The 17588-nt window shown below is 42.2% G+C and overlaps 1 protein-coding gene across 2 annotated transcripts in view; it reads right to left on the bottom strand.

Annotated features, from left to right (window-relative positions):
* The window catches only part of side-VI (sidestep VI), a 77795-nt gene that overhangs the window by 51951 nt on the left and 8256 nt on the right, over positions 1-17588 (bottom strand). For both annotated transcript variants that reach the window (NM_001043240.3, NM_001170115.2), the window contains exon 2: positions 4620-5320. In NM_001043240.3, the coding sequence (NP_001036705.1) occupies positions 4620-4710 (91 nt within the window). In that variant the 5' untranslated portion in view covers positions 4711-5320. The remainder of the gene's footprint in view (positions 1-4619; positions 5321-17588) is intronic.

Here is a 17588-nt window from a genome sequence, read left to right as displayed (position 1 = left end):
TGTAGCCAATAATGTGTTTGAAATTGGAAAATTATCCTACAAAACATGATAATTTCTTTTGGTTTTAAGTTAACTAAGTAACTATAACTTATAGTTCATTTAAGTGATTTATACAGTTCTTTCAATATATATTACAAGAAAGCGAGAAACATGTTTCTCAGGCCAATCACTTGTTATTGCAATATTATTACATATACTGGCATAACATTTTTTTTCAGTGTACTGTCTGCCCTGGCTGCATGAGTGTCTTTGGCGCAATGCAAGTGACAGTTTATGGCATGCAGGTATGGCATGCATTTTATTTGCTTTCGATTAGACCCAACTAACTGTCTCGTCAGCTGCAGTTTGTTTGCCCATTGTTTATGGCGACTAATTTCGTGTTAAGAAATTTGCAAACAACCCGTTCGAAACTTGGAATTCGCCAGCCAACCCGGGTCCCATTTGTCATGCCCGAATGGGCGTTTTTCCAAGGAGTCTAGACGAGGGTCCGCTCACCCAAAACCATCCGCATGCCGCCTGTCAGTGGCAGCTGTTCGTCTGTCTGTCAAAAAGGGGCCATGGCGGTCCACCCGACCTGAACTTGAATTTTAAACGCCGAACCGCAAAGAACATGTGTGTGTGCGGTGTTGTCTGTGGTCATTAAATGTCAGCGGCAGACAGGAAAAAATCAAATGTTCAACAGACCTTTGGAGCACCGCACATTACGCATTAATAAGCTGGGAGCGCTTTTTAAATGACGCCAATAACTGTCATACTTGACATTTCCAATGCAAGCAACTGACTTGCCTAGATAGGTTGATTAATTTTAGCTCAGGGATAGGCAACCGAAACGATACTAAATATAACATCGAAAGTAATTTATTTTAAATATAAGTTTGATGTGCCTTTAATGATTTTACAAAGCTGATTTCCTTTATTGGTTGCAATATACATACATATGATGGGTTCATTTCCACCTCCTAGTCGAACTGTTAATTAGTTTTTCGTATGTGGCATAAATCATTTTATAAAAGCACCCAGCTGAAAAACGCTAAATCAACAGATTCCCGTTGCCCCACTTGATGATATTGTCACGTACGGCGTCATACGCTGCGTATGCGCAACAAATCCAGGCCAAAGCCAAATAAACATAATTTTCTCCTTTTTTCGCAACTGGCTCTGTTGCTTTTGCTGTGGCCCATCAACAATCAAGCTAAAAGCCCCATTCAGGTGGAGTTTTCAGTATTTTCTTCCTTCTTTTTTTTTTTGGCGAGGAGGGGAGGCGTTCGCAGTGACTGAGCATGTGAGTGTGTGTCGCATATGTAACAATGTTTGCTTGGCCAGATTAAAAATTATGCTTTGTTTGCCCAACTGTCAGCAGAAAAGCACGAGCAACAACAATACGTATGACATCGAAAAACCCACCAAAAAACACAACAAAACGACGAGCAGAATAAAAAACGTGGTGTAAAAAACTTTTCTGGCCTACACACAGTGACAGTGACAACAAACCAAACAAAAGTTGGCAAAGCCGGATCTCGTTGTTCTTACCTTGTCCCGAAAATGTGTGTCAGCTGATGCATAAGAGCTACTGTACAACACCACCCACCACCCACCATCCACCACCCACCACGCATCATAATCATTTTTTTTCGGCCACTCTGTTGTTGCTAGCAATCAGCATTTTTCTTTATTTCTGCCCGTTTTGCAAGTTGAAGTTTATTTTGTAAACATGCCACTAAAAGTTTTCCACTTTGCTCTAAAATACTCAAACCGAATGCCAACACCAGCGACAACGTGTCCCACTCACCCACCCACCCCCTCAAAAAAAAAAAACCCACCTCCTTTGTGTTTGCTGTTTTTTAGTTAATTTAAAAAGTTTTTTTTTGCAGCTCCTGGCTTGCAGAGAAATTTTCTGTCGTCTCTCGTTTTTGATTTGCAGCAGTCAGAAAAATTGGTAAACGATTCGTCGAAATGTTGTTAGGGCACTACCACACACCAACACCAACACCAACAGAAACAGAAACAGAAACACAAACACACACACAAGCGCACAGTGGGATATTTTTGTAGTGGCAGTTTGTATGTAGTTGCGGCCGCTCGAGTCCTGGGAAAACTGACATTTGTGCGCCTTTTCCTTCAGTATTTTTCTTTACATTTTCCTCCCTCGTTTTGGCCAAGGAATTGCTTTTACAGTTTTTTCGTTGGTTTGCTTTGCTTTTGACTGCTGCTGCTCAAAATGTTTCTTTTATTTATGTGCTGTCACCGAAATTGAATTAGAAATCGCTTGTGCTGGCAGCCACACCGTCGCAGCTCCAAATGGATCTGAACTCTGAAATGTGTGGCGAAAGCGGATGCTTTCAACTATTTACTAGAAATTTAAGTCAACATGTCTGTAGTTTCATTTAGCTTGATACAAGACAAATATAAATCACCCTTATACCATAAAGTATAATTAAATAGCTAGATTGCATTATTGCAAGGGGAAAATATAGCATTTGTACATTACATATATTCAATTTGGGCTCATTTCCTTAATATCCAAAGTATCTATGTTCAAGGTTTTTAAACTGAAGTGCTGATTTCATTTGAAAGCAAAGCCAGCCCTTTAATGGCCCTTTTAACCTCTTCTCTGAATTTCAATGGCCACGTTATCTGGCGAAGATGGCTCGCTTTGGTTACCAAAACATTTGCCATTGTCTGGTGGTCTGTTTTGCCAAAGCTGAAGCCGTTAACTGCAGTCCGGAAACTGCACGTTCGGCGGCCTTTAATTAGATTTCATTCCAGCAAGGACAACGTCGTCCTGCTAGTCTGCTGATATTATTCTTGGCGGACATCGACGCCCGCTGACAACTGGCTGCTGTCCTACGAAATACTAATTTGCATGTATCTCCATCTTGCTAAAAATAAAAGTGTTTCGCTTTTTTTGCGTAAAAAATGATGGGAAATAATTTGCCAACGACACTGTGTCCTTCCCCTGCGAAAAGGACCCAGGCCAAAGTGGGTCGTGAACGTGCGTTTGACGTGGCCATTTGGCGCACCTTCCTGGAGATGGAAAAATATTGTGGCAATGATGGAGCTGGCTGGCATGGGGCAGGGGCAAGGGCTTGTTTTCCCTGGGATGCTGCCCTTTTACTCGCTGTGTGTATTTAGGTGAAATTTATTTTACTAATTATTATGTAAGCGCATCGCCGTCCAACGGCATCAAGTGTTGGTTAATGAAATTAAAGCGTGTTCAAAGTGTGCCACGCCCACCAACCATCCGACCATCGTCTCTAATTTTCCATTACGTAATTTATGTGCCAGCTGTGTCTAACACGTTTTTAAACCCAGCATAACGCAAATGATCGATAATTTATACCCATAAAATAAAGTTAACCTTGCTGTCGTAACTCCTGCAAGCGCTCTGCAATATGATAATGTTCAGGTTTTAACTCAATTTCGCATGCCAGCGCCGGGTAAATTCCCCTGTCCCAAAGTGTACAGCAAAATAAATTTGTCCACACATATCCAGCATTTATACACATACACTATATATAGTGCTATGTTATATATATCTATATATATATATTTTATAGCTCTCCGGGGATAATCAGCGACCAGGAGCAGCATCGGTGGCAAAGCTAATGTAAAGTCCAACGCAGACACATAAAAATGTGAATTTATGCATTTTTTCGGCGCTGGAACAGTGAACAGTGGGTCCACAGTAGCTACCGCAGGGAGTGGGAGCAACAGCATCCTGCCAGGTGAATGGACAGAGGATGGGAATGGTGGACATCCTGACATCCTGGCGTCCTGGAGCATCGGAGGTGACACAGGTGACGCTTTTGTGGATTTGTGGCCAGCATTGGCGTTTATTACTGGATGCTGTGCAGAGAGGAAGGAAGTGCGCACATGTCGCCCAGGAAAAAAGCTACGGCAACCAAATATATCCATAATGAAGTTGTAAAAATTGCAAAATTTTTATTTCCTTCTTTTTCGTATTAATTTAAACATTTCAACCTCGCGCTGTGAAAAACTTTTGTTCGTTTATGCAAACGACAAAACCTAAGGGGGAAAAAAAAGTTGCCTGACCACATTTTTAAATGTTTGGTCAGAAAAAATATGTACCGAACTTCAAACAATGGATTTAAATGTTCAATTAAGGGCAACGCGTGAATAAATTGTTAAAGGCCAAACTCAGATAGCTCCAATAACACAGGTATACATCAGCATATTTTGCATTTAAATTCAATTCAAAAATGGTCCCATCTTTTGCCTAATTAGCCAAGTAAACCTTATCTCTCGACAGACTTTTTCTTGACTTCAAGTCACAAACGACTCATTAAAAGTGTGTAACTTTTGCTGCATAATTAAATTTTATTTGTCCTTGGCGTCAGACAAAAGTTGGAAAACAAAAGCACTGGCATTTTAAAGCCTGACTGAAGGCTGGGAAAAAAATTTGAGTAAACAATGTGAATGTGAAAATTTGTCATTACATATGAAAGGGATCCCAAATGGCAGGGAAAACAATTGTAAATAAAATATACCGGTTACATGAGGGAAAATAATAATAACTCGTTGGCTTGAATGAATAATTTTAATTCGTTGAATATTCGTTGAAATATACACACTCGACACTCCTCGACTTCATCACTCACCTGGCTTAAAGCCATCGGCATGCTCGTGCGAATTTGCATGGGTAATGGCTCCCATGATCAGGCATATTAGGATTGGACCGGTGAAGGACATGGTTATAGCTGGCTGCTCCCGATCCGATTGGCCAATTATTGGTTAACTGTTTGGTTAGTATTCTGCGCTGGGCTTCGCAATTTGCCGAGGCTCACTGCACGAGCATTAGGTATGCAAATAAATTGGGCTCTGGCTGCTCGAACATCGCTTCAAATATGTAAGCTCGCTGCTCTAATTCACACTCTCGATGATTCCTTCCTGTTTGGCCGGTCGTTTTTATCGTTTCCACTCGGCTTTTCGCTTTTCACTTAATTAAAAACTTTTGCTCTGCACATAAATTCATTTTAATATTTACAAACATTTTTTGCCCGGCTCCTTAGCCGCTCGACTGTTTGTACAAAACGCATAACCGTTAAGATGAATTTTTAATAGAATTTGACGAGGCTTAACTTTGGTCACCTAAATTTGTGTGTGTGTGTGTGTGTGTGTGGATAAGCGTGTTGGTCGGTGTGCGCGTGTGTTGTTTGTTTATAAATATTTAAAATAAAGCGCGCACGTGCTGCTCATTTCGCGCTCTTTTTCTTGCCCGCTCGGCATTAAAAATGTAATTTCAAATCCTTTTGCCTCGCATCCTGGAGCTTCGCCGTGTCCTTTCCTCTTCGAGTGATAACTGCAATTAAACAGAAAGAGAGACAGTTGTATAGTGAGCCAGGATAGCGGTCGTTTCATGTGGTTAGTTGGGTTTTAATTAAAATGCTCGCATATTTGCCCACTAAGCCAGTTCCTTTTGTAGGATTTGCCGTCGCTGCTCTGCCATAAATAAATGCTCATTAATTCGAAGACCATTACGTAATGCCAGGACACAAACCGAGAACAACTTAATGCCAATCAATAATGATGGATTAGCCGAGGACGACACACACAGGAGAATGCCATCTATCTGCCTGGGTTACGCAAACGAATAGCTCAAGTTTGGATGGAGTTTAGATGGGAATTAATTGGGGAAGCAGAAAGCAAGGGAACACTGAAGAAGAAAATGGCCAGATATGATATAAGTTCTATAAAACAATGCGCACCCCTATTAATAACTAAATTAAAGGTTTGCTTTCCAAATATATTTTAAGAACAAATTACTACTCTTGTTAATACGTGCTAAATTCTCTTCACGTTCTCTTTTGATTAATGTACTTGGCACTGCTTATTTCCATGCTGTTTCTTCCAGTACATCATGGCATGTAGATTCGCATACGCAGAGACAAAGGAAAGATCTCTGCCACATGACATTCCCAATCGCCTTGTCAATGGCCTAATGTGTGGCCACGGTCTTAAGCAGGAAAAACTTGGAATCTCCCCTTGCCACCCACACCACCCCCTTGCTAACTAACGGTAATTGACAAAAGAGTCATGAAAACTTTGACTTGAAAGTTGTTGCCACGTTTTTGTTTAACACGCAGCCAAACAAGCTGACAAACTTATATGACAGCCAGTCAAGCGAAGTTCTCCTGGCAGCGCCTGGGAAAAATTCTAGATGCCTGTTTGGCAGCCAGGAGAAGGACGGACGCAACAGGAAGTGGGTTCAGGTGCAGGTGTGATGGGTCAGAGGAGCAGTCTCACCTGAGCGACAGTCACACCCAACACCCACAAGCACACACCTCAGGGACAAGTTGTGTTACTTGAGCAAGTTTGCATTGGGTAATTAAGAGCTGTGCAAGTGTTTATTGAGAGATTGTCGACGGAGAGTGTCTCTACTTATGTGAGTGGGGCTTCCACGCGGCGGGCTCCCCAGAAAGTTTAGTTTTTCCAAGCCGAGCAGACCGCAAAAGGGAAATGGGGAAAAAACTTCGAGTGCTGAGAACGATTAAGGTGGGTAAGATACCATCTTCGTTAATATTCTTAGGGCATAATTGTGTGGGATATTGTAATAGCAAACACCCCGTTATAAATAAATTCTTAGCAGCTATCTCGGAACTTTTCCCATTAGCTTACTATGAAAGCAGTCCACATAGCTATCCTTTAAGATCATTATATACGTATATATCGATCTTGAGATGTGCATTTTTAAGCGACTGTTTAATTTCCCTATCTGAAGTATAATCCCCTTTGATATGAATCTAGCAAAGTAATAATTCTGCACGGTTTTTTTCCCCATTTCGGTCCGACAAATTCCACGTCACTTGGCTAGTCAGTGAACCCATTTGCCTATGCCTATAGAAACAGTCAACAAATGGCACATTAGGACCTAAAACCGATGGTAGCGCCTGAAAAAAAGGGCGGGCAAACAAAAACCATTGACAAAAACCCAGTCAATTATGCCAACAATATGCACACATTTCAAAAACGATGCCAGTCCAGGAATCAGTATAAAAACAACAACAAGAACAACCAGCACGGCAAGGACAACACGGATATTCCATAAAACTATAGCAATGTTAAACAACAACAAAAAACAAGGTGGCCGAGCACGGGGGAAAATGCGAAGTGGGGTCAGAAAAACCTAACCAAACCGAACGGAATGAAATGAAATGAATAAGCTATGGTGGTAGTGGTGCAGTCCAGGGAAATGGGAAATGGAGTCAGTGTGAAGTTGGTTGAATGTTTTTTGCCCTGCGGCGATAGTTTTATTTTTTCCGACTCTGGCTACGCTTTTAAAAAGTGCTTTGGTTTCCAGATGCAATTGAAATCATTAAAAGTGAAAATTGCTGCTTCAATTGGTTGCAAAAATAAAAATATCTTAAAATAGATTTTTTATTCACCATTGATTGACACATGTTGATAATGATATTAAAATGATATGGTATTTTTAATTATTTAAAGAGTATTTGATTATATTTCGGAAATAGTTTTTAATACTTTTTATTACCGATATATTTATTTAATAAATACTTCTCTTGTGTACGTTCAACTATATTCAAAACATCGACCAGGAAAGCGCACATTTTTTACTCGCTCCTTTTTTTTTATTCACATTTTCATTGCAAGTTACCTGGCAATGCCTTTGGGCGCTTAGCGAATAAATTGAGCGCAGCAATTTCATTTAAATGTGCACAATAAACTTAGTTCATGACCCTCGAGCATTTTAGTTGGCCCCCTAGCCCCTCCTTCGTCTCACTCGGTGTGTTCTGTCGTTTATGTCTGCACATCGTCTAAATTGTAAATCACATTAAATTTGCGAGCAACATGCATAATGCAGTTCAGGCCGGCGAAAGGCGGCAAAAGGGGCAAAAAGACGCAGCCAGGACGAGTGACAGAGCCCCACAGCAGGAACCGGAAGTGCAGACACATACACACACACTTAAGTAAATTTTCTTTTTTTTTTCTATGGGGCAATTTAAATGAAATGAATTGCGGTTGAGGAGTCGGCAAACAAAGCAAAGTCAGCAACATGAAACAGAAGAAACTTAAGGAGGAGACCGAGCCATACGTCGCGAAAATTGCGCTGGGAAAAACTGTCGCAAGCCGTCGAAATCGATAAACATGGGGGAAGAAGACGAGAAGCGGAAAAACCCGAGCGGAGAAAAACTCAAGCCAGCGGGCTGAGTGAGTGGCACCCAGCATAAAGGTAATTTAGTCGCTTGACATGCTTTTCAAACTGCCAAACGTTTTTCATTTCGCTTCACTCCGCTTTCCCCATCGAGATTTCCTGCACTTGTTTTTACAGCATTGCATTCGATTTGCATTTCCTGCAATTGTTAGATTGTTAGATAGGTAGATAGTTTTGGGTGTGTGGCCATCTATATCCATCTGCGTTTGTCGGGAGATTTGGAGCTATTTGACAGCGGGATAGCTATGCAAATTGATTGTCCAAATTTCAAATTAATTTAATGCTTGCTTTAAACGCCAAATGAAACTCCGCTGGCGGGCAGGGCACTCCAATTAAATACTGCCTTCCTTTAAGTGCAACTGCTGCCCCCCATTTCGCATAAAAATTTAAGCAATATTTTAAAAGCCTGTCTCACGTCTATTGCATATTTTATGCTTTATATTTACAGCGTACGAAATTTTTCGGGATGAACCCGGGGGGCTGAGTGGTCGAGCTCCACTTTTGCACCTGCAACTGCAACAATTTCTTCTGGTTCCCGTTGTTGTTTTCCATTTTTGTAGGTGTGTGTGTATTTTTATTTTATATTTTTTCCTGCTTCAATTTCCGGCAAACTGCCGACACGGCTTATCCGAATCGCTAGCCCCCGCTTCTCGCGCCCCCAGGTGCCTGGACCATGCCCACTTTCATTTCAACTACACGCTCAAGTGAACTTTGCTAAATAATACAACAAATTGTGCAGCGGGGCCCACTTCAAGCACCCTCGACGCAACAAAATTTAAAACCTTTTCGAGAATTTATATATATATATATATATATATATGTATGTATAGGAATCTGTACTTGTGCAACTTGAATTGCATTTTTGAAATCGAGCAAGCTGCGCGGGTGACGACCTAAATATTTGCCCTGTTGTTAAATTAAAAGAGATGGAATAAAACCAGAGTCAGCATTGCTGGTGCGAGAAATAAAAGGCAAAACTAAATCAACAAACGCCTACGGGCCAAAGGCAGACATTATGAAAATGGCGACAAACGACCGGAAGTGGCCACCAGCACACCAACACACACGCAACACACAAAGGCACACACAAACGCTGTATGTGTGTGTCGGGAACTGCACATGGGATAGTATGGCCCGTAGCTAACCTGGTGCTGACTTCCTGCGATTTAAATATGGCCAAGCCGCAGAGCCAAAGCCAAAAGCCAAACAGACGACAACGCATGCGAACAGTGGGGAAGGGGGCTTGGTGGCTATAGCGGGCGGGAGGGCGTGGCAAGGAAGTGGGACAGCGTAGGAAGCAGCCAGCTATATAATGAGGCTGAAACCACGCTCGCATTCGCCCGCTGCTCATTTCCAGGTCGACATAATTTGTCCATAATTTGTCTGCGTCTTGCGCAGAGAGGTCGGCGGAAGGGGGAGCTGTGTGGAACTCCGTCTGAGGGTTTATCTATGCCCCACTGGGAAGCTATTTATGTCCCCTTTTGGGGCTCCATTCACCCCAGACAAAATATGGTTACAGCCAACGGCGTGGGGAAATGTAAATTATGAAACTGAGTCGATTTTTAATAGAGAAATTGGGGGGAAACGAATATTGATATACACTGTGGGAGTAATAGATATTGTACATATAATACTATCGTAGTGCCTGTATGGTTATATATCAATCGACTTCCTAAGTACTATTGTGATTTATTTTACAGTGTAGCTATAGGGGTAAAAGAGAGCCACCGCTAATAGTGTGATAAGCGACATGCACAAGTGAAAATGACCTACTTAGCCACCTCTTTCCCCTATTAAGCCGAAGCTAACCATTAATCTAAACCACTTTGGACACGGCACAAACAATTGCCGTGTTGGCCCCGGTGTTAACAACTTTTTCACGGCTCTCACTGGCCACGGACTAATTAAACGAGACGGAGTCTAATCATGTTGAATGTGTGACCACTGATTGATTGATTGATTGCATGCTCGTCCTCTGAAATTCGAAACTACCTGAACACTTAGCAACGATGAAGAGGCGTTTGAATGGTCATGGCTTAGAAATCAATACATATTGTGACCTTATCATTTTTTTATCAAAATCTTTGTTAAACAATAATATAAACAATTGATATAGTATCAATTTCATTTTATATTATTGTGGCACAATTGTGTTCTTAAGAAGAACTAATTTGATTAAGTGAATTGATTCACTAACCTAATTTTAAATCAACGCAATGCTTTTTATGTATTAGATCAATTTTGTTCAATCATGTTCTATATCGCACATCTAGGCCGTTTAGTAGGGTGGTGCAGGCAGTTCTGCGCTCACACTGAGAATAATTTTGTATTTTAAAATATTCATGATGCATAGCTGCTTGTTGACAAGAAGAAAAAAAAACAGTTGCAGCAGCGATAAAACAACAATAATAATAAAATGTAGCAGTAAGAGTAACAGCTGCAGTGACAATAACTCCTGGCGTTGCACATGCACACCCACGCACACGCACACCTATGCAAACAGCCCCTGATGTTGTTCGCATAAGTATGCTGCACTTTTTGCAGCTGCCTTGTAACATAGCGACGCGCCTAGGTGTGTGTGCGTGTTTGTGTCTGCACTGTGTATACTTGTATGTATCTATGCAACAGCAACAGCAGCAGCTGCAGTTGCCGCCAGCCATTACAGCCCCCAACAGCCCCGTCCCTCCACGTTTGTAATTGAAAATGTTTTGTTTTAATTAACTGAAGCGAATTTTTGCAGCTGAAATGTGTGTGTCGGGGGCGTGCGAATGTGTTGGTTGACTTCTAGGCCTTTGGAAAGGAAAGGCTCCTTAAAGCAGAACCTTCACTTATTGTTATTATGATGCGCTTTATTGTCGCGCGAAGCGTGGCGAAATACTTTTGATATTTCTTTACGGCGTCAAATTTATGTTTACAGCACAAGTGGGATGTGCAATGAAAGCTCGCCAAGAACAATGCCAAACGGAAACGGAAGATCCTGGCATGAATGTATGTGTGCCTCGGCTTGTGTGTGTGGCACTCAAAATGTTTGGGTTATATGAAGACATAAAAGTGTTTTATAATAAAGCAAAGCGTGAAATAATTCACAGCTCTATGTGGTCCTTTGCGAAGCGAAAGAATGAAGCGCAGCAGCCGCAGAAGCTGACAATTTTTATAGTCCCTCCAGCGCACAGATATACATACATGCCAGTATATACGACAAAACACACCCATACACACACACACACACACGGTGGTAATGATGTTAAATAAAATATTGTTTATGTGGCAACATAATAAATGGCCAACTGCCGCCAACCGACTCGTAAAGCACACACCTAGACATTCACATTCGCATTCACATCGACATTATTATGACCGAGAGCAACTCATAATGGTTTATATATCTCGGCGTCAATAGAAGCCCACCGAATGTTCCTCTATGGCTGCACACTTGACAATTACAATAATGACAGATGTGGCCGACGTGCTGGGGCTAAACTCTGGGCCACTTCAAGTGTAAATAAATGTTTAGACGAATGTTTGTGTTGGGCAAAGAGGCATTGAAAGGCTATGTGGCTGGTGTTATGGAACTCAGGTGCGAGACGTGGAATTACGTAACTTATTTCAGAAGGTGGATCATTTGTTAAATTCACCATATAGTTATGGTAACTAACTACGTTTATTTAATTTCGTTTAATATACGTTTTCGAAGTATCAAGTGATCTTGAAGGAAGTAGCAGATAGTGAATTTGAAATAAATTTTTTTTTTTTTTAGTTGAAAGTAAGGTTGTAACCTGCCTTCCCGCTCATGATTATTCGTATAATTTCGCATATGCATGTGCTGCTACCTTATTTAGCTACTTTTCCAGCCGCTTAGCCCAGTTTTTTTTTTCCGCTCCGCATCCGAGTGACCCAGTTGAGCCTTGGGAACCTTCGCCCACCTCGCCCTGCGCTGTCATGTTAAGTGTCAGACCCTGGACACGGACACGAACAAGGTCTTGGGCCAAATCTCTCAGCAACCCAGTTGCCCAGGCTGCCTTCTGCAAACCCCAGTAACCACGAAAAAGGGGGTGATAGTACAGGCGCATTGTGTCCCGTTCGCTGAGTTCTTTTGGGGCGTAAAGGTTGTCGGGGCCACAAAAATGTTCTAATTTATTATTTTGCGCATTTAAATATTTTAAGTGTCCCGCAGGACTTGAACTCGCTTTTTTGGTCCCCCCACTTTTACGCCCTCCCGCTCTTGATAAACTTGCAAGGACACTAAAAATTAGTCGCCTGGCCGCACTCGTGTATGTGTGTGTATCCCCGTCTCCCTCTCTCTCTCTCTCTCTGTCCGCGGCTATCTCTTTCACTTTTTGCTCTGCAACAGCGAGAGCAGCAGCCACGTTACAAGTTAATATAATTTTAATGAAAATTAACATGAAGCCTGGCACTTTTTGTGCCACGCTTTAATTTCCCCAAAGACGAGCCCCCCGACACACACATATTGTGTACATATGTGTATGGCGTGTGTGTCTCTGTCTCGCTCCCCCAATCCAGCCATCTCGCTCGCCCCGAGTTGGTTTATTGCACACACCGCTCCGCTATTAAGCGCATAGTTTACCAGCTGCCTTCATTTTTATTCCCCTCTTACATAAGCTTTTTGCCTAATTTGTTGCTGTCGAGTGCGTTCTCGTGTTGGGATTTACGCAACTAATTTCACGTAGGCAAAATGAAAAGGATGCTGCCGCCTATGGCGCCGTTGGCTGTGGGCGTGGCAGCCACCTGGCTTTGATTTATAATACCCGACGAGTTCAGCTCAGTTCGGTTCAGTTCAGTTCAGGGGAAGGCTCAGACTCGCACTCACACACACACACACACGCAGACATCCTCGCAGGATCCTTTGTAACGCGCTCCTGTTGCACCGGATCAAATTTTACTTGCCACAAACACAAGCACAGACACAGGCACACCAACACACGCACACCCTCAGCCAGCTCGACTTTGATAAAATTAATGCCGCTGGGGACATTTGCGAGCGGTGCACTGCCGCCATCAAATTTCAATATGTCGGTGCACTATGACGGTGGTCCTGCGGGACTGCAAATCACAAGAGTGCAAAGCAGGACCGGATCTAACTGGCTTATAAATGCAGCGGAATGAGAGATGAGTATGTAAAGAACTTAAAAGTTTTTATTGATATTCATCACCGAGCCGTATATTTTCATAACTCTTTTGTGCCAAAATAAACTCTTTGTCTTGGTTTAATTTAATTAAGCCTTAGGGACTTTCAATGCTGCAAATTGACAAAAGCTAACTTTATTCATATTATCTAATTACTGGAACTTAATTGTAAGAAAATAATGATTTAATTCATTGAAAATCGAAATCTCTGGTTTTATTATTAGTTCGTATAAAAATCAATTTACATAAAATCAGTTTAGGAATCTAAAAAACCTAAACATTGCGGTTAGTGAACCGCAAAGGCAATACCAATATTTGGATCCGTCACTCAGGACCCCACACACTTATTGGTCATTAGTCCTGTCCAACCTAGAGATAATCAGCCACAAAAACAAGCCTCGAATCATTTTGGTGTTGGCCGAGTTTGCTGTGCTCTTTTCGACAGGAAGGAAAATATGCTCATTTATCAAGAAAGCAGCGAAACTGAGGGGCGATGCCCTCGAGAATCTGATTTTTCAGGGTCTGTTGGTGGATTGGGGTGACAGGACGCGACCTTGACGGGAAGCAATTAGTTAATACATTTTGTAAGTAGCCTTGGTTGCCTTATCTGCAATCGGCAATAAATAAATTACATGACTTTTGGATTTCCTCTGGCATGGAAAAGCAGGGAAAAGCTTCCTGGTCGGGAAGTATGGCGTGAAAGTATGGTGTCGTCCTAACGCAAACATTTAATGGTGACTGTGACTCTTTCGCCTGTCTTGGCCTGAATATCCTGCAACTTATCGTGTCCTTGCCGCTGTCTCCATTCTCTTTTTGCAACCCCCCCGTATTTTTTTATTGGCCTCGTCTGTCTCAGCCCCGTCTGTCTATCTTTTTGTGTCTGTTTGTTTCTCAGCTCGCATATCGCAGTTTCCGTTTCGCAGCCATGTGTCGTTTATTTTATTTGCTGCCAGCATTTCAGCTGCCGGCGAAATCGATTTTTATTTTGCACTCGTGCTTGGTTCGCCTGGCTTTTGTTTTGCTTTTCCCTCTGCTGTTGTTTGCCGAGAGGATATCGGTTTGATTTGACTGAAATTCAAACGGAGTCCGGCATTGAGAACCAGTCTCAGACGACGGGCTTGATTGAAAAGCCCTCGAAAGACGCTGGGAATTTGCTCGGCTAATGCCGGGGCATTTGGTTGGTGTTTCCCGGTGATTCCTGAGCTTGGGTAACAAGTTTCCGTTTTCGTATCGATTGCCTTTGTCCTCTAATTAGCGCCGCTCGCAACTTTTGTAATTAGTGCATTGTGTTTGAATTTCGGTTTCATTGATTTAACAATTAGGTAGAAGTAAAAGTTTCGCGGGGCGATTAAATTGAAATTATTTGCCGAGCTCCCCCTTAAATCCCAATTAGGCATTGGAAAGCGGTCACTGGCAGCTGTCCTGGCAACATCTTAAATTGAAGGTTTTCCAGGAGCCGTAATTAAGCTGGCTTTGGCCTAATGAGCCACGCGTTCCGTAGTGGGGGCCAACTTCCAGGCTCTTACTTTCTGCACGCCTTGCGAAGGCTCCTCTTGTCATATGTCAGAGTTGAGATGCCGAAACGCCCATGGCTAAAATAGGAGATTACAGAGGCGAAAGGCGACAAGCGAAAAGCGACATGCAAATAAAACCAGAAGAAGTTGCTGCACTTAAAATGTTTTTGTACATTGTATTCTTGAAGTTATTGTTTATTCTTAGCCCGGTTAGTATCAATTCTTAATGATATTCATTAATTTATTTCGATTTTTTTGTTCGGTTTCCTGGCTTACAATTATTAAGCCTTCAAAATACAAACATTTCTGATCAGTGTACCAAAAGAGCCCAAAGTCTTGTCGCTCTCTTCCGCCCTTTTGTGCTGTGATTGGGCCAAACACATGGATAGACAAAAGGTGCCGCCGTCAAAGCGGGAGCTATCACATAAGTGCCCCCATCCCATCCAATGGCCCTTTTTCCCTCTTGGCTGACAGGCTTTGCAATGGGGCTGTTTTCTCTATTTTCCACCTTGTTTTCTGTCTTTTTTTTGGTAGCTGTGCACTCAGAGAGTTAGCCCACTTTTGGGCTTTTTGTATTGTTTGCCTCTCGCCTTTTGTGTGTGTTGCTGGTGTGTGTGGGCCAAAAATAGAGCGCTTGGCAGATTTAGTCGCTGATATGTTTGAGAGAGGTGTGTTTGCAAAGTGCCCGCCGCCTTACCAATTTGGACGCCATACAAACTAATGCGCTTTGATGCCAACTGACAAACCCATCAGCCAGTTGGCACTCTTTTGGCCCAGCTTCTCGTTTTCGCTTTTCCGACTTTCGTCCGTTTCGATTTTTTCTCTTTTTCTGCATTTTTCCGTTCACCCCTTGACAACCCTTTTGCGAGTGGTGGAAAGACCGGAGAGTGGCCACATTAATCACATTAATCAAATCAAATTAGACGTCCGAAATTGATGCAAATTAACAGAGCAGCCAAATAGCGTCATTCGATATGTGAGCGAATCAATCAAAATCAATCGCTGAGCATGCCCGAAATTGAATAATCGATTCCCTGCCAAGGCAAATACAAATAAGTGTTGATAGGGGGGCATAGGGGAGGTATTTTGGTAAATTGTGTAAGCTTGCCATTTAAATGTGTACGGCGGGCTATCGAATTACCAAACGTGTCGCATAAAACACAAAGGACCTCGGCAAGCAGGAAGTTTGTGAATGCCACGTGTCTTATGTCAGGCCACGGGGCGCATTAAAGGCTACAAATCGTTTTAAGCTCTTCACGTATTCAGGCACACACGAAAATACTCTCGAATTTCTCTTGGCCCGCAAACATTCTGGCATTGATTGCACTCACTTATTCATGATTTTCCTTCTTATTTCTGCGGTATTTCCTTTTTTATATCCCCTCTAAGGGGAACAATAATGTAGCTCTCTTATGCAGAAAGCTGCTCACAAATACTTTTGTACTATATGTTTCCCAAGAAGCTGCGATGGTGATTAAGTTCTGCTTTTCTTTGGCTCTGCAGAGGCAAACACAAATCTGAGTTTTGGAAGAACTCTAGACTTAGGAGAAAATGTTGAGTAAATTTGAAGAAAGTTTGCAGTATTGCCGCAAAGATTATTCAGATAAGATAATAAATAAGAAAGGCCAACATGGCGTATGCGTCATACTTGTCTTGCTCAAGCTCTGCCCAAAATGTTATATTTTAAATCATATAAAATGTTCGTTAATAATTTAAAACTTTCGTTGACTGGCATCGAAGTTATTTATTTATTATTATTCAATGAAGTCCTTTGACAAATTCAACACCTTGAACTTTGAAGCTTCATTCACTCGTTCAATACTTGTATTAGATGTCAATCTTTTATACCTTCGACAGCATAATGATTGCCGTAAATCGTGACCCCATAGAGCTGCACTATCTGTCCCATCTCCTCTTAGATATTATGCAAAGCACTTAAATGAATGCACAAACACATTGATGCCGGCACTAACACTCACACATGTACGGGCGCAGAGTGCTCTTAGCCGGATTCTGCTCTCTCTCTCTCTCTCTCTCTCTCTATTTGGATTTCCTACCCGGTTTCTAGTTGGGGCCATAAAATGCTCGACAGCCAGGGCGCGAAACAAATTGCATTAGGGTCCTGAACCCTTGCACCTGTGCATGTACAGCTTGTGCGGCCAAGGTAAATATGATAAATCACCATTTCTCTGGTGTTTCTCCTTGCCATGACAAATGACGCGGGTGCGGAGATGTTAGGGAAAAGGGGAAAATTTTGATGCTGCTGCTGCTGCTTCTGCTGGTTCTGTTCTGTACTGTTACATATATGGATATATACAATAATCGATGCGATTTGATGAATGACAACTGGTCCTGCTGTGTGTAAGTGTGTGCTAGTCTGGGTGCCATTGCCATATATCGCTTGTATTATGTGCACGAATATCAACATATTTATGTCTGTGGCACAGCGCATAAATATTCATGTTTATGTCCAGAGACGGGGACAAAAGTGGAGTCGTGCAGCTGGAGCTTAAGGTTGTGCTGTAGCTGAAACGGAAACGGAAGCGGGCAAGCAGTTAAAGTAAGCTGAAATCATAAACGAAAATCACGTAATGCGTGCGACCCACTCGAGGCGTCAGGTGTTGGCGCAATGATTTTCCATTTTACGCCTGAAAGTCATGCGCTAATTTTCTCGTCCTTGGGTTGGCGCCCCCACTCGCTCCACTTGCCATTTTTGTCTATTCATTGTCATTTGCCAC

This window comes from Drosophila melanogaster, chromosome 3R (assembly GCF_000001215.4).
Source record: "Drosophila melanogaster chromosome 3R".
In the NCBI taxonomy this organism is placed as follows: Eukaryota; Metazoa; Arthropoda; class Insecta; order Diptera; family Drosophilidae; genus Drosophila; species Drosophila melanogaster.
This window is presented reverse-complemented; position numbering and strand designations above follow the sequence as displayed.